Genomic DNA, 22903 nt, shown 5'->3' with positions numbered 1-22903 from the left:
GATGCAAAGGGAACCCTATAAAATGCAGATTGTTATTAAGAGCAAAAAAGATAAGCTGGTAAAAATGTTGACATGTTGACAATAGTGGGGGGGGGGGGGACTCAACCCCTGTGTGGTTTATAAAGGGAAAGGCTTAGGGCCATAGACGAGTTTCTAAATTTAACCTTCCATCCCCAGAGATATTCCTATAGTCATGGATTCAGTTTTAACTCCTGAAAGCAGAAGCTTGAATGGGTTCTGCATGGATAGTCAGGATATCTGCTGTATTCCGAGCTGTGGTTTTTATTTCCTAGTTTGCCTTTGGACAGTCTCTATTGGAGAGTAAGTACAACAGTCTTCATTAAATGCTGTCTGCTCTTCAGGGGCAAGATGTTGTCAAGTTTAGTAGGGGAAAAAAAAGTAGAAAGGAAAACATGCTCCTTGATTACAACTATGCAACAAAGTGTTTCTACGTGATGACAAAAATTGGAGCTGTATTGTGAGACATATCAATGAACCAAGTTGCCTCACTGTTAGCACACAATATAGCAATAAAACTCGGATAACTGATTAGGTTGCCACTTAATCAATTTGCTGCAGTCAGCAGGTTACCGGAATGTCCACATCTGCTGCCACTATTTAAATTGTGGACTCACCAAGAATCCCATTGTATTTGTGTCGTACTTGCAGAGGGCAGCTGTAATTGCTATTGAAATCACCTCATTTAAGTAGATTCTTTTTTGGCCATGACCGCAGCATGCAGAAGTTCTGGGGCCAGGGATCAAAACTGAGCCATAGCAGCAACCCAAGCCACAGCAGTAAAAATGCCAGGTCCTTAACCCACTATGCCACTAAGGTACTCCTCATTTCAGTAGATATTAAACAAGATGATAAAATGCGAGTGTGGATTTTTCAGTTCTGTTTTGTTTTTGCTGTTTAGCGCTGCACATGTAACATATGGAAGTTCCCAGGTGAGAGGTCAAATCAGAGCTATAGCTGCTGGCCTGCACCACAGCCACAGCAACACCAGATATGAGCCGCGTCTACGACCTACATCACAGCTCACAGCAATGCCAGATCCTTAACCCACTGATTGAGGCCAGGGATCAAACCCGCATCCTCATGGATACTGGTCAGTTTGTTACCACTGAGCCACAAGAGGAACACCCAGATTTTTTTTTTTAAGCTACAATTTCTCTGAAAATTAAGTCAAAAGCTTTGGATTTTATGAAGGTAAATTGCTTTTAAAAATAATTTTAGGGAGTTCCCGTCGTGGCGCAGTGGTTAACGAATCCGACTAGGAACCATGAGGTTGCGGATTCGGTCCCTGCCCTTGCTCAGTGGGTTAAGGATCCGGCGTTGTCATGAGCTGTGGTGTAGGTTGCAGATGCGGCTCGGATCCTGCATTGCTGTGGCTCTGGCGTAGGCTGGAGGCTACAGCTCCAATTCGACCCCTAGCCTGGGAACCTCCATATGCCGCGGGAGTGGCCCAAAGAAATAGCAAAAAAAACAAAAATAAATAAATAAATAAATAAAATAAAAAATAAAAATAAATAAAAATAATTTTAAATTAGATGTGGATAGACAACTCTAAAAGATTTTTTAAACGAAATTGATTCTGCACTCAGATGGCTTTGACGATGCCTCTAAGAACTCACCTCACTTTAAATAAACTGAAAGGAGAAATGTAAATGAGCAACCTTGAGTAGAATTTATGCAAGAATGATGAAAGGGGATACTAATCACTGTATCTATAAAACTAAGAGAAAAGGCCTTAATTCTACAATATAAAAGCACATTTATATAAGTCTAACGTAAAGGTCAGAAGTATACATGAAACACTTCATCAGAGAAGAGGCATTCTACTGTATATACTGTATAATCTTTTTTTTTTTTTGCTTTAAGTAGGACTTCAAGGTCAACTTTAACTTTTTTCATTTTTTAGTTTTATTGAAGTATAGTTGATACACAATGTTGTGATAATTTCTTCTGTACAACAAAGTGATTCAGCTATACATGTACACATACCCATTCTCTCTCAGATTCTTTTCCCACATAGATTATCACAGAATGTCGGGTAGAGTTTTGTGTGCTATTCAGCAGGTCCCCGTTGGCCAGTCATTCCATATACCTCAGTGTGCACATGCCAATCCCAAATCCCAGTCCATCCCTTCCCTCACCTGTCCTCTTTGGTAACCGTAAGTTTTCAGAGACTCTACTGTATAATCTTAAGAAATACTCTACTCTTTACCACCCTCAAAAATCACCTATATTCTCTCTGCCTCACTGGGATGACTATCAGATAAGGATGCCCAATTGCTTGGCTTGGCTCGCACAGCACACCCTAGGCCTGATGCTCGTCCAACACCCCCCCCAAGCCCCTCCTCCTGCATGGCACCTCCCTCTCATCTAGATGACTCTCTGCCACTCAAGTTCTACAGGTGGGAAATTCAAACTCTTACCTCCCCTCTCAACTCTGTTCTCCTCCTCTGATCGTCTGTGTCATCTATTGGCGGGTCCTCCCACCCCATCCCAAGCCTTTTACCTCAAAACCTCAGGCAGGTTGGATTGGAAACTGCCCTCCCTCTTTGCCAACCCCATCACATTTTTCTTCCACAATGTCTCTTCCAGTGTTTCTTTACTTCACTCCTTCTACCAAGACTCTACCATAAATACTTCTCACCTTCATTACTGCTATAATACCCTTCAAATGGGCTTCCCCACCTCAGTAACTCTGTTCTCCAGCACGAATGAATCTTCGTGACTTGTCTTAAACATCAAAATGCCTCAGGGCCACACCCACGGCATATGGAGGTTCTCAGGCTAGGGGTCGAATAGGAGCTGTAGCCACTGGCCTACACCACAGACATAGCAATGTCAGATCCAAGCCACTTCTGCAACCTACACCACAGCTCATAGCAACTCTGGAGCCTTAACTCACTGATCGAGGCCAGGGATTGAACCTGCATCTTCATGGATACTAGTCAGATTCATTTCTGCTGAGTCATGATGGGAACTCCCCTTCAGCTTGCTATTTAAAGACTGCTCTATATAATCCAGCTCAAATCTCAGTTTACTCTCCACCAATTTTTCCCAAGCAGCCTCTACTCTAGCTAAATTGAAATCAGTGCTCTCTCTTGTATATAACCTGTATTTCCCTACCTATGTCTCCTCCACCTAGAATACTCCCCCTCAACTTTTTTTTGTAATCCCCGTGGTTAGACTTCTATCCAACATTTAGGGACCATCTCAAATGCCATCTCTCTTGGGATCCTTCTCTGACCACCCAGCTAGATGTTGTCTCTGCTTTAAGAGTTCAGTATGCTGATGCATCTCACTATTTTCCATAAGTAGATAGCATTTTCCACCTTATATTATGATTATCCATCTCTTAGTTTCAACCGAAAGCTCCATCGGTAGAGTTTTGTAAAGTGAGTTTCACATAATAGTTCCATAAGAGGCTGATCATTAAGTATAAAAGTGCTACTCTAGTTCCCACCTAAGAAATTGCAGTCAAGATGGAGAAAAATGGATGTGCATGAGAAACATCCTAAAGGCGAAATTGGCAGGACTTGATAACTGAAGGCCATGTGGAGCAGGACAGAGTGAACTTCTGACTTGAGCAACTGGGAGACCCATTCACTAAGGGAGCAGCGGAGAGAGTAGGGGTGCAGGGTATCCACCGCTATGCTCAGCTTGCGATGTTGAATTTGAATATCTTAATGGAGAGGGAGAGTAAGAAGATAAATGGCCAAACCATGGCTCTTTCTCAGCTCTCATCTTCCTTGAATTTTCCATGGGTTTGACACACTTTCATCCAAACTCTCTCTCCTCACAACTCTCTCCTCCCTCTCCCTAGGTGACCCTGTCCTTCTCCCATCCTGCTGCTGGTTTCATCACCCTGGCCTCTTCTTTCTCCCCATCCATAGAACATTTCAATATGGCATCCCCAAGGCGCTCTTCCCTCTTGCTCTACACCCTCCCTTTGGTAGCCTTGCCCACTCCCTGGGCCTTGATGCTGTCAGCAACGAAAATAATTTCTGCTTAGTCCTGACTCTTCTATTTTCTCCTGGAGATTTCCACCTGGATGCTCAGGTCATAGGACATGTGAAATGGAATTCACCCCAGCCCCCAAGCCCTTCCTGCCTCCTCCCTTCCTCATCAGCAGGTCTTGCATCTTTCCTCATTTCTGTCTTTGTTCTCAGCCTGCTTCTCACCTGGGTTTCCCTTCTCTAGCCTCCCTCCTTTTGGATCTTCTCTGAGCACTGTTCATATAATCTTTCTAAAACATACCACTGAGTTTGCCATTCCCCGAGTCAAAAAAAATATTCACTGGTTTTCTGTTGGAAACCCCAACTTTTCAGATACTATACGATGCGTTATAGCATCAATCCACTGTCCAACTGAGTCAAATTAGTCACTATTCCCCAAATACATTCTCCATTTTTCCACCTCTCTTGGTTCACCCTGTCATGCTCTTTGCCTAGAATGTTCTTCTTCCATCTCTGTCTATGGAGACTCCACCCATTTCTAAGACTCAGTTAAGATGCTTCGTCCTTCGTAAAAACTTCTCCAATCATCTCAAATGGAAGGAGTCCCCTTTCCTCCCTGAATTCCCACCTTACTTGTATCACTTTGGTGTCATTTATTATGCACTGCCTGATATTACAGGAATTTGTGTGGACATCTCTGTTCTCCCTTCATACTGTAACCTCCTCGAGCAAGATTACATCTTACAAAAGATATAGTGAAAAGAGCACTGGCCTGGGAGTCACAGATCTGAATTGTACTTCTTGCTCAGCCGCTGATGATCCCTGTGACCTTGGATTGTTTGACTCCCTATGAAACTGAACTTGGTAGTCAATGTATCAATCTGAATCCCGAGTCCAGGGTTAAAGGAGTCATGCTGAGAAGAAAGGACAGGGAGGAACAATGTCTTTCAAAGACCTTTCAAGGAGTTGGCACTAGGTTAAAAAAAATGTTTGAATTATACATTTCACCATTTCCCAATGAATGATTCATATAAATTATTCTCTCATGACATTGAGGGGAAAAAATCTAATTTCTAGGGTTATACTTATAAGCACACGGGCTTTTTGTTCAAGTTGCTTTCCTGGCACTTCTTTCCCTCTAAGTAGAGGAAGTTTCCAACCCCAAGGCAGGCACTGTTCTTAAAATCTACTTGTAAGTTAGCTGTTAAAACTCTGAAGAAATGAAGATACTGGTAATGGTAGGATGCCATGATTAGAATATCAAGTTAGCCTAGAAATGCCGTTTAGCCCAGAGCACACCTGAGTTGAGGTGGAATCTGCTGCCAATGTGGTCAAACCTGATCTACTTTAACAATGTCCAGCCCCCACTCTCATTCCCACCACCTGAGGGCCTGGTATGGCAGCCACAGGAATGTTGTGTGGAGGAGAGAGAGTGAACTATAAATTTTGAGAGAATCTGTGGACTGTGAATCGGATGGACCTCAAAATTATCATACTAAGTTAGTCAGACAGTGAAGGAAACATCATATGATACCACTTATGTGTGGAATCTTAAAAACAAGATACAAATGAACTTATTTGCAGAACATAAATAGACTCACAGACTTTGAAAAAGTTATGGTTACCAAAGGGGAGAGGTGGGAGGTGGGGAGGAGTAGACTGGGGAGTTGAGATTGGCATATGCACCCTGCGGTATATGGAATGATTGGCCAACAAGGACCTGATGTATAGCACAAAGAACTCAACCCAATATTCCATGATAACCTATGTGGGAAAGGAATCTGAAAGAGAATGGATGTGTGTGTGCATAATTATATTACTGTCAATCAACTACAAGAAAACATTTAAAAAGAGAGAGAGAGAGTAAAGAAGAAAATGAGAAGCAGGAGTCAAATGCTAAATCAGGTGTGAATTCTTCCACTCATTATTACTTCCTAATGCACAGCCCAGGCCTCCCTGCTTCATCCGACTGCCTCAGGATTTCTCAGCCTCAGTACCATGGACACTTGGAGCCTAAGAATTCTGTGTTAGGGCGACTACTCTGGGTACAGTGGGATGTTTAGCTGCATCTCTGGCCTCTGGTCACTAAAAGCCAGTAGCACCCCCTCCTCTCATCCCCTGCTATGACAACCAAAATGCCTCCAGGCGTTGCCAGATGTCACCTGAGTGGCAAAGTCATCCCTGGCTGGGAACCACTGCACTAACTGAACTCAGCAGAGGTTCCTGAATTTTCTGTGCATCAGAATCACAGAGGGAGCTTGTTTAAAATGCAGGTTTCTGGGCTCCAGCCTCAAAGATTCGGATCCAGCAAGTCCAGGATGGGAACAGAGTGGTGAGGCAGAGAATTGGCACTTTTAGAGAGCATTTTTAACCAACATAGTTGGCTCTCAGCAAACTGTGGGAAATGCTGCAATAAAGATTCAATGTAAAAAATATTTTTCCATAAGCAAAAGCTTTTCACTCTGAGGTAAGAGGAACCCTGATGAATCAAGGAGTAGTAGGCAACTTTAGAGAAGAGAGCAGAGCTGCCCTGGTGAGCACCTTAGGAGAGGCTAAGGGAAGAAATCTCCACCAGGGTGGCACTGCTGGCCAGGAGGAAAGATGCCAAAGGATCTGTGAAAATGCCAAAATCAAATTTATAGTCTACTTCTTTTTTTTTTTTTTTTTTTTTTTTTGCCCAAAGTCACTCTTAGACCTTTGAAAGTTCATTATCCTCCCTTCACCTGAGACCCACCATGTGGCAAGCTGAGCTTTACACATATAGTTTCTCATTTAATCCTCTCCCTAACCATATGAGCAAGCTTATCAACCTTTAAGGTTATTTCTCTAGGAAAATGAATTGTTTCAAAAAGCGACATACAAACCAACTTTACCTGACACATCTTCACAAAATAGGGATGGCTCTTACTAGTACTGGAGCTGCACTACTCTTAAAAACTCTGTAACTGAGAGTTCCTGTTGTGACTCAGCGGGTTAAGAACTCAACTAGTATCCATGAGGATGTGGGTTCCATCCCTGGCCTTGCTCAGTGGGTTAAGGATCCGACGTTGCTGTGGCTGTGGCGTAGGCCAGCAGCAGTACCTTCAATTCGACCCCTAGCCTGGAAATATGCGCAGGTGTGGCCCTAAAAAAAACAAAAAACAAAAAACAAAAAACCTCTGCAACCTTCTTGGGATGTGAAGAGATCCTCTGAGGTGAAAGGCCAGATCCCAGCTTCATGGGTCTCACTCAGCCCAATCCTCCATCCACTGCATAAAAGAAGCCTTGCTATGTTGCCCAAGAAGAAAACACTGTCAGTTTCTCTCCCAGGTATTCTGGGTTGGGAAGTGAAAGATAATGTTACAGGTGCAGAGGCAAACTCGGCCACCTTCAAGGGTCAGACAGTCGACATAAGTGAGTGAAACTGGATGGGGCTGTGGCTCAGTACCCAGCTCTGGTAGTCTGTTGAGATGTGAGATGGCTGGCCTGGTGCTGCCAAGTCTTCTAAGAAGCCAGAAGTCCAGAATTTGATATGGAATTTCTTGGTTTTTAAACGTTGGCACTAAATCAAAAAAAAAAAAAATTCTAATTTGACTAAACAAAATATGTCCCTAAACTGTGGTTTTATGACCTCCTTGTTCCAGATTCTTTTCTGGGTAGGCACTGCCTGTACTATGCATTCTTCTCCCTCTCTTCCTCCCTCTCTCAATCCCATGAACCTCCCCAGGCAATATAATTTCCAATGCTTCACAAAGAATGCCTTCAGCTTCATTTTCCTTCAGAATCCTTGGCTGCTAGTGGCTTACCCTGAAAATGGGAGCAGCTCCTTCAACTTCATTCCCCTTTCTTAATCTTGAATGTTTTCAGAGTTTGGGCTGCCCTCTCCTTCTTGGGCTTGTTCTGGGTCCTTCCTCAATCATCGCCCCTTTGGCTGCTGGTTGCTTCTGTATTTCCCATTGAACTTGCTTCAGCCATCTATCATCTCTGTGCTTCAGAGGCGTAAGTGGGAAAGGGATGAATGGATGATATCGCTGGGTCTTTATGCATTATGGCCCCTCAACCTGCATCCTGGCCAGGCTCTAGGGACATGTGAGAACTCTGGAGGGAAATGGTTGCAGGGGCAGCTAGGGAGGCTGGATTCTCAGCAAGGGGCTCCCAGAATGAGTAAAAATGGTGGTCTAGGCACAGGGACACTCTTGCCTTCAGGGGACCACTGATAAACAATGAACCGAAGATCAGAGGTCTTTCCCTCATTTAGGTGCACAAAACAAGTCCCTTGATTCATTATGTGATCCTGAGATTGGGGGACAAATAATGACCAAAATTGAAAGTATTGCCAAACAAGCAAGAGAGGGCTTGGTGTTGGATTTCTTATAATTTTAAAACTGTAATTTTTTTGTCTTTTTCTAGGGCCACACCCACGGCATATGGAGGTTCCCAGGCTAAGGGTCTAATAAGAGCTGTAGCCTCCGGCCTACACCAGAGCCACAGCAACACAGGATCTGAGCCGCATCTGTGACCTATACCACAGCTCATGGCAATGCCAGATCCTCAACCCACTGAGCAAGGCCAGGGATGGAACCCGCAACCTCATGGTTCCTAGTTGGATTCGTTAACCACTAAGCCACGACAGTAACTCCTAAAACTGTATATTTTAATGATATATCTTATACACCTGAGTTTATGGTTGCAAACTTCCTTATCATCATTATGCTATTAATAAATTTTCATATTATGCTCCCTACAAACGTTTCCAATCAAAAATCCATCCCTACTCTCTCACAAAACTCCTGCTTCAGATACAATCTTTGCATGTAAGGGCTATGTATGCAGCCTTGAGGCCTGCATCTGATCTTGATACTTCATTACAAATACAGCCAGACCTCTTCTAGATCCAAAGCTTGTATCTCTTAGGAGAGGGGAAGAGACCCCAGCTCTCACATGCCTGCTCTGCAGAGGGATCTGTGGATGGCCTTGCCCCATGAGCTGTGTCACACTGCTCATGACAGAACTGTCACTGGGAAACAGGGTTGGTTCAATCCAATCTATGTGATGACGTGGTGTTGGCTTTTAAGTATTATGAAAATGGAAGTGAGAAGAAAAGCCACATTAGGGAACTGACCCGAAGTTTAAGAAGATAAATGAAATGGGGCTGTCCATGCATACTCTACAGGTCCTGATCCAAGTAGACATGCTGTCACCCACAGGGACCTCCATAAACAAAAAGGTAAAACAAAAAGTCAAAGCCAATGAACTCCAGGTTCCTTGCTACTCTTCCTTGCTCTCTTTTTCCTTCTCGCTGCAGCTGCCAGCCTACGCCAAAGCCACAGCAACACAGGATCCAAGCTGCCTCTGTGACCTATATCACAGCTTGCAGCAGTGCCAGATTCTTACCCACTGATTGAGGTCAGGGATTGAACCCACATCCTCATGGATACTAGTCAGGTTCATAACTCACTGAACCACAATGGGAGCTCCCTCACTGCTTTTTTAAAGACAGTTTTCCTATTAGAAAAAAGTCTTTATTCTGATCTTTTTCAAAAAAAGACATACACTCAGCATTTCAACAAGGTAGACATCTTTGGCACAGTGCATTTAGTTTGGGGAGTGAGGAAAGGTGAAGCAAGATAGGGGTAGAAAATAAAATGTTGGAGACAGAAGCGGGAGTTCTTGTCTGGGCTCTGCCACTAAGTCTCTGTGCGGCTTGGGGCAAGTCACTTCACATCTCTGAGCTTCTTTCCTCAACTGCAAAATGAAAGTTTTGGACCTGGTGATCTCTAAAACTCTTTCTTCCAAGTAATGCTCTAATAGTTAGGGCAAAGACTGGCTGGATCAAGCGGTGTGTGAAGATTTAAAGAGAAGAGGGGAGTTCCAGTCGTGGTGCAGTGGTTAACGAATCCGACTAGGAACCATGAGGTCCCTGCCCTTGCTCAGTGGGTGAAGGTTGCTGTGGTGTAGGTTGCAGACGCGGCTCGGATCCCGCATTGCTGCGGCTCTGATGTAGGCCGGTGGCTACAGCTCTGATTAGACCCCTAGCCTGGGAACCTCCATGTGCCTCGGGAGCGGCCCAAGAAATAGCAAAAAATAAAATAAAATAAAATAAAATAAAGAGAAGAGGAACAACAGGTCAAATCTGCCAGGATTTTCCTTAGTTCTAGAAGAATCTACTTTTACGTCTATTTCAAGAAAGAAACAGGAAGGAAATATAATACCCTCAATGCCAAATTGTCAGTTTCCGCTGGAATTATTTCCCCCGCCCACCCATATTATGTCTCTTAACCACCAATAACTTAGGAAAAAGAGAAATTAGCAGAGGTAGAAAGCCACCTCCCCTGGCTGTGGGCACCTGTTCCATACCACCCATTCTGCCTTTATTTTGCATAAATCGTGGGTCAGCCTCTTCAAGGATTTCCCAGAGTTAGAAATCTTCCTCTTTCAATGTTAGAGTTACCAGACTGTCTATGTGCATGGCATGTCCTTTTGCTCATCACTTTTGTCCAGAGAGAACAGAGAACAGTTAACTCCTGCTGCTCTTACAGACCTCATATTGGATGCCAAGTCCCAGCATGGCCCAGCCGGCTAGACCATGTGAGCCACGGTCCCAGAGTGAGGCCACCATCATTCACCCTGGCCTACCCCCTGGACCTGCCCCCTGGACCTGCCCACCCTCTGCTCCTCCCTGGAATCCCACACTTGGATGCTGTTCCACATGACTCCTTTTACACCATCTCTCTAAAACTGTGACTTTCTGCATCCACGCCAGTATAACGTTTCTGTTTTACTGGGGAAGCCACCTCGGGGTTGGTAAGAGGGTGCTAAGGACAGCCCATCTCCTCTTTATAAAGACAGATGTTAAAAGTTATTTCCATGTTGCAGTGGCTGTGGTGTAGGCCAGTAGCTATAGCTCTGATTTGACCCCTAGCCTGGGAACCTCCGTGTGCCACAAGTGTGGCTCTAAAAAGCAAAAAAAAAAAAAAAAAAAAAAGGTATTTCCTTCAGGAAACCATCCTGAATCTGCTTTCTCTCTCTCTCTCTCTCTCTCTCTCTCTCTCCTGTTTTTCTTCTTCTTCTTTTTTTTTTTTTTTTTAACAGCTGCACATGCAGCATTTGGAAGTTCCCAGGCTAGGGGTCAAAAGCTGAGGCCTATGCCACAGCCACAGCAATGCCGGATCTGAACTGCGTCTGTGATCTGTGCCATGGCTTGTGGCAACAATGGAATTTTAACCCTCTCTGAGTGAGGCCAGAGATTTAACCTGCATCCTAATGGATACTAGTCAGGTTCTTAACCCACTGGGCCACGACAGGAACTCCCTGAGTCTGTTTTCTAACCAAAAGAGATTCTAAGACTCTTAGAATTTCAGGCTGGACTTTCAGGATCTTAGGCAGCATTTTGTTTGAACTTCTTGTTTTAAATATGAAAAAAATGAGGTGAGATGACTCACCCAGGTCACACAGCTGGTTAGCATTAGAATCATTACTTTAGCCCAGATCTCATAATTGCTAGGCCAGTGCTCACCTACAGAAAAGACCCTTTGGGAAAACAGAACATCGTAGTTCCATAGACCACATCTAGCATAGACAACAGACAATACTAGTCTAAAGGCTCAGTGTTAAGATACAACACTAGACAAGAGAAGACAGATGGTAAAAAATACACCGTGAGATTTACAAAGGAAGTCAAAAAAGATCATATTTGCACACAAAGGGGATGAGCCGAATACCCAAGAAAGTCTCTGTGGGCAAACATATTGCAAGACGTTCTTGGAGACTGTTCAAGTCCAATTACATCACTCAAAAAGTTAGGCAGTTCCCATTGTGGCTCAACAGGTAACGAATCCAACTAGTATCCATAAGGATGAAGGTTCGAGCCCTGGCCTTGCTCAGTGGGTTGAGGATCCGGCATTCCCATGAGATGTGGGGTAGGTGGCAGACACAGCTTGGATCTGCCATTGCAGTGACTGTGGCATAGGCTGGCAGCTGTAGCTCCAATTTGACCCCTGGCCTGGGAACCTCCATATGCCTCAGGTGTGGCCTTGAAAAAAAAAAAAAAAAAGATAAATTGAAGTCAGAACCTATGAATGGGGCCTTATTTGAAAATTGAGCCTTTGCAAATATAATCAAGTTAAGGATGAAGTCATAATGGATTACTGTGAGCTCATCCAGTGACTGGTGTCCCTGGACACACCAGAGAGAAAGCTCTGTGAGGATGGAGGCAGAAGCTGGAGGAATGTTTCCATAAGCCAAGGAATGCCAAGGATGGCTCTCAGCCACCAGAAACTAGAAGCAGCAATGAAGGATCGTCTCCTAGAGCCTTCAGAGAGATCTGGCCCTGCCCATAGCTTGATTTCAGACTTCCAACTTCCAGCATTTTGAGAGAATACATTACCTTTCTGTGTTTGTAAACTACTCAGCTTGTGCTCCTTGTTACAAGGGCCCTAGGACACTAATACATTTTGGGGAAAAGGAGGGGCTGGGTGGGGCTGAAGTGAGGAAACTGAAATCATGCAAAGGAGTGCCAGCAGGCAAGTTTTACAGGTTGGTTCCATAATAAAGCTCTCCTTCCTCTGCGCCATCCCATTCACGAATTTGCAGGACTGCCAGACTTGCTCAGAGGTAAGGGGAGAGGGTGGGAAGAAGGCAAGCACTGGGATAAGACAGTCCTGGCTTTCAAGCCTCAGTCAGCTCCTTAAGTTGCAAAGTAGAAGGTAGACTACAAACTCTTGGGGTCTCAGTGTCCTCACCTGGAAAAAACAACCTCTCTCCAAGGGTTGTTCTGAAAACTACCATGCTTACCTGTGGCAGTTCCGTCAGAGTTTCTTTGCCTCTGCTTCATTTAGTCTCTGACCTAAACTATAGGCAATCTGGGGACTGGGCGTGGGAAAGGAAACTAAACACCTCCCAGGTGGAGAAAGGAGCCTTAGTGCTTTTAAATGCCAGGATGGGGCTGCTGTACTTTATCTATGAAAGTTGTTAAGAGAGTAAATCCAAGAGTTCTTATCACAAGGAAAAACATTTTCTTTTCTTTTGTATCTATATGAGATGATGAATGTTCATTAAATATACCGCATAATTGTTTCACAATTATGTAAGTCAAATCATTATGCATACACTTTACACTTATATAGTGCTGTTACGTCAGTTATAGCTCTATAAAACTGGAAGAAGAATAAAAAATGCTAGTGATGCAGCACCTTCAAGGCACAGAGACCAATTTTCTCATTTCAGAGATGAGACCACTGGTCATGCTGTATGTTTTCCACAGTCACCACCCATAGACTGCACTGGGTACCTAAGAGACCTCTTCATGAATGTTTATGGCTGGATGAAGTGATTTGGGAAGACTTCATAAAGAAATGAAACAATCTTATGGCAGGAACAAGTGGTCACCACTTGGCCACATTTAATAGATTTCACCTACCTCACTACTTTGTTCAGACTCAGTCTGGCTGTTCATTTCTTTATTTTATTTCACTTTATTTTGGCCAAACGCATGAAATGTGGAATTTCCCGGGTCAGGGATCAAACCTACACCACAGTTGTAACCAGAGCCACAGCAATGACGACACCAGATCCTTAACCCACTGAGCCACCAGAGAACTCCTGGCTGTCTCTTTCTAACTTGGAGTCTCTCAAAGAATGGTTTGCTAGCTCACCTTCCTTGAGAGAACTTCAGAGGGTTCAAGGTCTGAGCTTAAAAGAAAGTTACTCAAAATAGGTACTCAGGGTTAATGAAATATTCTCAGCTGTATAAGTGTTTTTTGTTTTTTGGTTTTGGTTTTGTTTTTGCTTTTTAGGGCCACGCCCAAGGCATATGGAGGTTCCCAGGCCAAGGTTCTAATCGGAGCCACAGCTGCCAGTCTGCCACAGCCACAGCCACAGCAACACCAGATCTGAGCTGACTCTGTGACATATACCACAGCTCATGGCAACGCCGGATCCTTAACCCACTGAGTGAGGCCGAGGATTGAACCCTCAACCTCATGGTTCCTAGTCAGATTTGTTTCTACTGCACCACAAGGGAACTCCTCAGCTGTATAATTGATTTTGCATCCTAAGACCAAAAGAAGAATCACTTTTAGAAGGGTAGTTAACCCAAAGTCAACTCTAACTTAAGAGCAGCTGGCAAATACAGTCCCTCTTGTAAAGTTAAAAGATGAAAGAAAACAAAATAAAAAGTAGCTCTAACTGGGCCATTTTTACCCAGGAGGAATACAGTACCCTCCATCTCTACCCAAGTGACTGCCTTTCTTGCTTTCTCTGCTTTATTAATCACTAGCACTTAGTACCTGTGACATATTATATGTATTTGTTTATTCAATCAGGGCTCATCTCTACTCACTGGAATGTTAGTTCCATGAGAGCTCAGGCCTGGTCTGTTTCAATTCACTGACACATCCCCAAGGCCCGGAACAGTTTCTGTCACATAACTGCTTCCCAATACATGTTTGGTGAATAGTTGAGTGAATGAATAAACAAATAAACATGGGCAAGGAGAGAAGCAGTCACATCATATGGATAAGAAAGTAGAATATGTGACTGTATTTTGCCTACAAGACGTGCCCCTATGTCCGTTAGCCATCAAAAATGTATCACCTCACATCTGTTAGAATGGCTGTTTTCAAAAAGGAAACAAATAACAAGTGAACAAATGTTGGTGAGGATGTGGAGAAAAGGGAACCCTCATACACTATTGTGGGAATATAAATTGGTACATCTACAGTGAAAAACAGCAAGGAGATGCCTCAAAAATTTAAAATTAGAACTACGGGAGTTCCCTGGTGGCTCAGTAGGTTAAGGATCCAGTATTGACACTGCTGTAGCTCTGGTTACAAGCTGTAGCCTGGGTTGGATCAATGGCCCGGGAACTTCTGCATGCCACAGGTGCAGCCAAATAAATAAATAGATAAAAATAGAACTACCATAAGATCTATACCATCAATACCACTTCTGGATATCTATTCAAAGAATTCAAAACACTAATTCAAAACGATGTTAACTGCAGCATTATTTACAATAGCCAAGATATAGAAACAACGGAAGTGCCCATCAATGGTTGAATGGATAAAGATATGGTATATGTATACAATGGAATATTACTCAGACATAAAAAGAATGAAATCTTGCCATTTGCAACAACATGGATGGACCTTAAAAGTATTACGCTAAGTAAAATAAGTCAGACAAAGACAAATATCATATGATTTCACTTATATGTGGACTATAAAAAACAAATAAGAATAAACAAACAAACCAAAACAAAACACACCCAAACAGAGTAATGTTAACCAGAAGGAAAAGGAGGTGCAGATGAGAGAGAAGTGAGTAAAGGGGGTCAACAGCATGGTGATAGATGGAAATTAAACTTTTGATGGTGAGCAAGCTGTAGTGTGTATAGAAGTTGAAATACAATGTGGTACACATGAAATTTATATAATGTTATAAATTTATAACATTGTTATAACACTAATGTTACCTCAATAAAATAAACTTTTTGAAAAGAATGTCTCTCACTTTTCTGCTCTGATCCCATCATCACCAAGCAACCTCTGATTTAAATTTTTCTATGTGCATTTTCCTACAGATAGGATCCCAATTTTGGTTTAACTTGCTACAATATTTTTCACTGTAAATTAATAGGTTGGCATTTCATTATTTAAGATGAGTTCACATTACATCTAAAAGAATTCTGGGGGGGCAGAATCTTGGCCAGGATGAAGCCTTGTGGTGAAAAGAGCAAAGAATGGCACACAGGGGACTTGGGTTCCAGAACTAACTCTCCTTGTGACTCACTTGTGTGGTCTTTAAAAAATCACTTCTCTGAGCTTCACTTTCTCCAGAGATGCACTGAATGTGTTACCTTCTGAGTCCCTTCCATCTTTTGAATTTAAGGCTCTATAAAGTAAAGTAAAGCTTTTCCATGGATTATGATTTCCTAAAAGAGGTGTTAACTGGTATTTCATGTCACTGTCTACTGGCAACAAAGTGTGGGTCATGAGTCAGTACTCTTCCTGGGGTCAGTTGCCATCACCAGGGAAAGACAGATGGTGTCCTCATTAAAAATCTAAAGTACCAGTGGAGACACTCCCTGGGGAAAATGAGGATCACACAGCAACAACTTCATATTTAAAATTGTACAGGTGTGTGGGGAGGTGGCAGAAGGTACAAGAATGAAGGAAGGTCGAGTCAGAGGGTAGACAATGTCTAAGTGGTGGGAAGCCAGGTGCAGAGCATGGGTTTGGAGAGTCACATATTTCCATGAGAACCTGACAGACGCTTAAGCTTGATAATGGGAAGTAACCATGAACTTTCAGTAGATACATGAAACTATTTCCATTATGAGATGTATCACTGTCAAGGAAGACAAGAGCTGAATGTCCCATAAATTTATCTTCCCTGGGGGTTTCTGTTATCAATTCACAAGGCTGCCCCAAGCCTGCTAGCCCTGTAACCCTCCCAGTGTTCTTTATTTGGCCTTCTTAGAGATCTTAATTTTCTGTTTGTGGTACAGTTATTGGACTATCTCTCTTCAGATCAGAGTCCTTACCTGAGTGCTAGTCCTACACGACTGCTACCTACAAATTGGTACCACTTAGATATCATCACTTTAAACATAATATGTCAAAAGCAAGCTTAGCATGACCCCCTCCCCCACTCACTGTTTCTATCACTGACATCATTAATCCCATTCCGAGGCTTAAGTTTAAAATTATTTTTCACTCCTCACAACTCTTTATCAATAATCATCCACAACCTCCATAAACAACAATAACACACTCAGCAATCTACCCACTGCACACTGGTGTTCACCATTCTGCTATTTGTATTATGATCTGAAATGATCTGCTCAGTCACCCACAACTGTTGCGGCTTCTCACAGTCTCTGACATTCATCTCCTTTCTCTCATCTTCCCTTTCGTCCATGTTCCTATACCCCCATGCCTAAACTGGCAAAGTATCTTTCTTATCAGCCTCCCAATCTCTAATTTTTTTCCCTCTTCACTCTGTCTTGAATCAATTCACAGAATGATCTTTTTGAAACCATTTTCATCAAGTCCTAGTTGGCCTATGAAGATTCCTGTTTCCCAGTGTCCACAACCTCCCCCTTCAGCATGAAGAGCTTTGGTCACCTGCTTCCCCCTCCCCAAGCTGCCTAAGATCTGTATTTGTCTGTGCACCAACAAAGTGCCAGCCAAGCCCTCCATTGCCCACTACCCTCTAGAATTCCCCATCTTGTTCTATTAACCCAGCATGATGCTCCCCGGCAGCCACCACAGTGACACCCGCCTTTTGGACTTTGCTCATATTCTTGCCCTGCCAGGAATCTCCCCCTTTCTGCCAATAAAGGTCTGATAGCTCTTTTAAGATGCACCTTCTCCTGGGAGTTTCTCCTGTGAATGAATCCCAGGCCACAACAATCCTTCTCTGAATTCCCTCGGCATTCTCACACCAGCTAGCTATTGCGAAGTATTGTTTTCTTATCATTATTCCACATGCATTTCTTGGTCCTCCCCCACTGAAATGTGAGTTCTAGAAGGGCAGAGGCCAAATCTTCTATTCTTCTTTCACCCAGACCTGGCGTGGGCAAGGGCAGATGCAAGGCCAGTAAGGACCTTGATGTTGCACATAGCTCATGAACAAGGCCCAAATGCCACAAAGTAGGCAATAAAGGCCAAAAAAAAAAAAAAGAAAGAAAGAAAGAAAGAAATGTGCACCAAAGACCTAAGACTAGCTCTGAGCACAAGCCATGTTTTGAGAAGAGATTGTTAAATGCTGAAATAGATTTTTTAAAATAATCCAAGTCTCTTAGACATCATGTATTCCTTTAGCACAAAAATCTCTACTGAAACACAATGGCCAGTATAATTTCCTGGGTCTCAATCACTAATCAGATTTGAAATTGTTAACTCAAATTGTTGCTCAACCCAGTGTAGACATCTCGGCTATCTCTATCAGAAGTTGCCCCTACCCCTGGCGACTACTACAAGTTAGCACCAATTCAGGCCCTTGAACCACACAGGCCAGATACTCCTAGGGAAACCTACAAACCCAGCTTCCCTCCTCCCCTCTGTCCAATTACACAATGTCTTATCCAAACCTAGAACTCAGGTGATGTGCAGCCCTTGCAGAAAGCAGAGAAGACACCCCTTGCAAAAGGAGTGCAGACAGGAAAATGGACTTACCCTCACATAGTAGTTCATGCCAGTCCCCAACAGGTGCTGCAGAAAGTTCCTGTCCTGCCTGTTCCTGGGGGTTGGTGCCCCAGGGTGGGGAAGGGGACAGGCATCAGGAGTTAAAGAGGTGGCCCTGTGTCCCACCGAGTCCCGCTGAGGCGGAGGTGCTGCTGGCCCGGCCCTGTTTAGACTGGTTTCAGGGGAACCTGGGCTGCTGGGGGCCAAGTCCTGGCTTTCCTGGAGCTTCAGCCGAGGTACCTCTTTGGTACCCAAGCAAAAGTTTTTCAGACTCAGCAAGGTGGCTGGGTTGGCCAGCTTTACGCTGGCCATGCGAGGGATCAAGGTGCACAGTGGGGTGGGGCTCTCCTGAGACGCCAAGGTGGCATCTTCAGTCGGCAGGTGAGGTGCCAGGGTGGGGTAAGGAGGCTGCGGCGAGCCCTTGTTCCCGGCCGAACCTCCGGGGCTGCCTTCGTCCAAGGACGTGATGGACTCATTCCGAAAACGGCTGTACTTGGCCCTGTGCAGCATCCCGGGGTGCCCAAAGAATCCTACGTACAGCACGAGTCCTGCCAGGCTGTCCTGACCGCGTTCTCGCATAGCCTTGGCAGTGCTGAAACAGGATACTGTTGCATAAACTGCCTCGTCGTCTGCCAGATAAACGGAACGGAAAGCAAATGCCTCAACGCCCCATGCAACTTGAGGCAGCCACCTCTCCAACTCTGTTCTCGCCCTCGCCGGTCTGAGGGTGACAGCCCAGGGGAAAAAGCCTTCCCCGCCGATTCCAGTGCCTCCCTGGCCCAGAGGCAGCACCCGGTGTCCTCGCCTTGGATTCCTTACTGGGAAAGCCTGGACTCAGCCTCGCGGCGGCAGCGGAAATCACTCACAGCCAACTCTCAGGCAAGGAGCCGGGCCGGGCAGCGGCCAGCGGGTCCCGCCGCATCGCTGGCGGTGTGGGAGCCTAGCAGAAATATTTAGCGCCCCCCACCCCCAGCCTCCCCTTCGGCATACAGGAACTTTCAAACCTGCTCCCTCCGGTTCCCACAGGGCGGGGCAAAGTCTGGCCTATTAACCCTTTATTTGTTCCAGGGATTGCTCACTTAAGAAAAAAAAAAAGGCAAAAAAGAAAATGTATGTAGGAGCCAAAGCCCTGCTGCCTGAGTTCGTTTCTTCTGATGGCTTCCCTTTCTTGAAAGATCTTGCCTTGCATCCCGTCTGGGCCACAAGCCAGGAGTACTAGTGACAGGCGTTGCTTGGCATTATTTCATGGACTTGCCATCCCTCCGTGATCCTCAGATCCCCTCCCAGCCTGCCCACCCTGGCTCCCCGCTTCCCTCCCTCCCTCTTGCACTCCTCTCAGAGCTTCTTTCAGAAGCCTATCTGCAACAGAAGGCTGAAATGTGCAGGATGATATGCAGTGTTGAAATTTTTATGAATGAACTTTGCTGAATGAATTTCTCTCTGTGTGTGCAAGCTAATAAATCTGTGAATGAAGCTGAGAATAGCTGTAATTGACGGATGGTCTCAGGGGTGCTTGGTTTTTAACCAATCAGGCAGCAGCGTGATGACTCATGCACCATAAATATACGAAACTAGTAGCCAGGAGAAATAAAACTGGAGGGAGAAAAGGGAGAGATTTTATTTTGTGATATGTGATGAAGGGGTTAAAGGGAAAGGCAATTTCTATTATAAATCATCAGTAAGCTGGGCAGCAGCAGGTTAAAAGGTCCATTTTCTTTTTTGTTGCAATGGCCGGGAAACCCAAGCAGAAGAGCTAAAAATTAGATCCATTGTTCCACGGATATTAGGACATATGGTACACAACTCCTGTGGGAAGACATGATGCATTTTTCTTAGAAACATGGTTCTTTTTTTATTGATTGCTGGTTCCATCTCCCGTCTGGTGCAACTTCCTGTACCTATCAAATGCATTCTGAAGACATGATGACAAGTGCAAGAGGCTTAGCACGCAGGAAGCCAGGAAGGGAGTCGAGAAAGGGAAATGCAGGTTCTTTTAGGAATAGAGAAGAGGAAACTGCTGAAGCACTGGGAGGATGTGGAAATCACATGTCAGCAGAGACAAGAGAATCTTGGCTGAAGGTGACATTTCTCAGTAGGCCACAGCCCTTGCATCTGAAATTTTTCATTAATTAAATAATTATAACAAACTGGCAGCCACAGGAATGAGAGATGTCATGGGCACTGTCTTTCCACCCACAAGGCTGCAGTAGGCACTTGTGTATTTACGACTTTGGTGGCCTGAGCTCCCTTGGGATCCAGACACAGGTTCTGAATTAAATGGTTACTTGTAACCAGCCCAAAAGGCATCCTGGCTGGCTTCCTGCTCCCCCACTGAAGTTCTGCACCCTTTCACATCCTGTCTGCCAAACCTGTTAGGATGGTTTTTCCATGGGAAGGCCTTTTCACATCTTCATAAATCTTCCCTTCAGTGCTCACTGACCTCCTCTCTCTGCCCTCACACCTCCTCCTGGCAGAACTGAAGGGAGTGGCTGAGCCAGTTGGACTTCACTGGGGCTGAGAAGACAGGCTCTGGGCAAGATTTTCTTTCCTCCTCCTCCTCTTTGTAGCTCCAGTGGCACAAACAGTTATCATACAGTACTTATAAGATTTCTTTCCTTCCCACCTCTCCCCTTCCCTCCCAAGGTCCCCTCCTTGCTATCACAGATCCCATGCTATGCTGCCTTGAGAAAGTTACTGTACCTCTCTGGGCCTGAACGCTTTCACCTATTAGGAGCAGTTATCTAATGGGGATGTTATAAGGACTCATGAGATCATCCTAACCCCTTTAAAACACTTGGCACCATGTTCCACACAGTACCTGCCTCACCTACATGACAGGCAGTTGTAAGGAAAGGCCATATGAACCAGGGCTGCCTGTCCCTGAAGCTGGTACTCTTACAGAGTAGAGTCTCTACCATCCTAGGCAACTAAAAAGAAAAAGGAGCACAAAGTAGGAGAAGCTGAGAAAGCCAACACTGTGTGCCTGGGGAAAGAAAGGTACAACAGGAGCCTGCCTGCTGATGTGAACCCTTGCTGGAGTCTTCCTGTCTGGAGGACAGAGTGCCCAGGGGAGCCCGCTCAACTAGGCAGACACTGCACTGGCCAGACTCCAGAGGCTCAGACCAGCCCACATTCCTTAGGAGGAGTGAGTCCTAGAAAAGTGGGGAAGAGCTGGAGAAGGCCCAGGTGGGACCAGGCAGGGTAAGAAAGCAGCCATTGCAGCTCTGATTCTACCCCTGGCCTGGGAACTTCCATATGCCCTGCTGCGGCCCTAAAAAGGCAATAAAAAGAAAGAAAGACAAAAAAGGAAGGAAGGAAGAAAGGAAGAAAGGAGTGAGCCATGGCCACAGTGGGCTGCTTCTCTATCTCTGGGGACACTGGAGATCTTGGCTCTCCTGGGCATCTCTGCCAGGGTCTTTTTATGAGGGTAAAAGAAACCAGATCTGCAACTGGGGAGTAGAGAATAGCCTGAGAGGCCCAGCCCGCCCAGCTGGGCAGCTCTCAGCCCAAGGGCAGAAGCTGTAAAAGCCTCCTCAGCAGACCAAGCACAGGCTTATTAATTGAGTAGATCTCCATTCCAGGTAGGTGGATTGGAAGGCAGATGGCCTCCTTTAGTACATCCTCTTCAATTAGTAATGATGAAAACAGTATTAAGAAAAGCTACTAATTATGGAACAAAAGACAGTCCATCTGCATTCATATTCAACTATTTAAAAACTTTTAGAGGCAGACGCTATTTTCATCATAGCCTTACAGTTGTGGAATATAAGCTCGAAGCAAGTTCAGTGAAGTGACTTGGCTAAGAACAATGGTGTTGAACAACGGTGTTGAACCCCTGGCTGTTGAACAATGATGCCAGGATCCCTCCAGCAGCTGTGTCTGGCTGCAAAGCCTGTGCTGTAGCCACTGTACCCTTCTGCCTCACAGGGTACCAGAGAGCTCAAGTCTAGATCTCAGGCCTATCACGCCCATGCTGCAGAAGATACAGCCAAGGTTCCAAGTTTATAGTAAGCCACTCTGGTTTACTGGCATGTGCAAGTGGGTCTCACAGAACAAAGCACTAACTCACTTCAGCTGTATGCCCTTATCTGCTGTGATACCAGCCAGTGTGTGCAGAGACCTAACTCACTAAATGTTAATTATTACTGACCTTTCCTCTTTGGAGATCATATCTGTAAAATTCACTCAAAATACCTTATAGAACTGTCAGGAGTGAAAATATGAATGATAGACAAGAAAAACCATTACTGTCATTAAACCATCAGAGTACATTAACTTTTCTCACCACTGCTCTTGGAAAACAGGGTTCTGCTGAGACCACTGTGTCTATGCCTCCTCTGTTTTGAGAAGCTACACCCATCCCTGAACCTCCACAGGCACCTGCTGTGAACTAATGTGCCAGCTTAAGGGACAGCCTGCCCTGGTTGGGCTTCTTGGGTGGAACAAGAAGATTCAAGGAGGAGGCTGGACCAAGAGAGAATTAGCCGGATCTTGCTAGGATTTCTTTTTTTTTGTCTTTTTGCCTTTTCTGGGTCTGCTCCCGTGGCATATGGAGGTTCCCAGGCTAGGGGTCGAATCGGAGCTGTAGCAGCCAGCCTACGCCAGAGCCATGGCAACGCAGGATCAGAGCCACGCTCTGACCTACACCACAGCTCACGGCAACGCCAGACCCATAACCCACCGAGCAAGGCCAGGGATTGAACCCGCAACCTCATGGTTCCTAGTTGGATTCATAAACCACTGAGCCATGACAGGAACTCCTGC

General features: G+C 44.8%; 1 protein-coding gene across 2 annotated transcripts in view; it reads right to left on the bottom strand.

Moving 5' to 3' along the window:
- The window catches only part of SHC4 (SHC adaptor protein 4), a 148680-nt gene extending 126034 nt beyond the window's left edge, over positions 1–22646 (bottom strand). The window contains exon 1 of one of the 2 annotated variants that reach the window (XM_013993029.2): positions 18131–22646. In XM_013993029.2, the coding sequence (XP_013848483.1) occupies positions 18131–18718 (588 nt within the window). In that variant the 5' untranslated portion in view covers positions 18719–22646. The remainder of the gene's footprint in view (positions 1–18130) is intronic. The other variant, XM_003121520.4, reaches the window with a different exon arrangement.

The sequence above is a fragment of the Sus scrofa genome, chromosome 1 (assembly GCF_000003025.6).
Source record: "Sus scrofa isolate TJ Tabasco breed Duroc chromosome 1, Sscrofa11.1, whole genome shotgun sequence".
In the NCBI taxonomy this organism is placed as follows: domain Eukaryota; kingdom Metazoa; phylum Chordata; class Mammalia; order Artiodactyla; family Suidae; genus Sus; species Sus scrofa.
The sequence above is the reverse complement of the archived record's forward strand: the minus strand, read 5'-3'. Positions and strand labels throughout refer to the sequence as shown.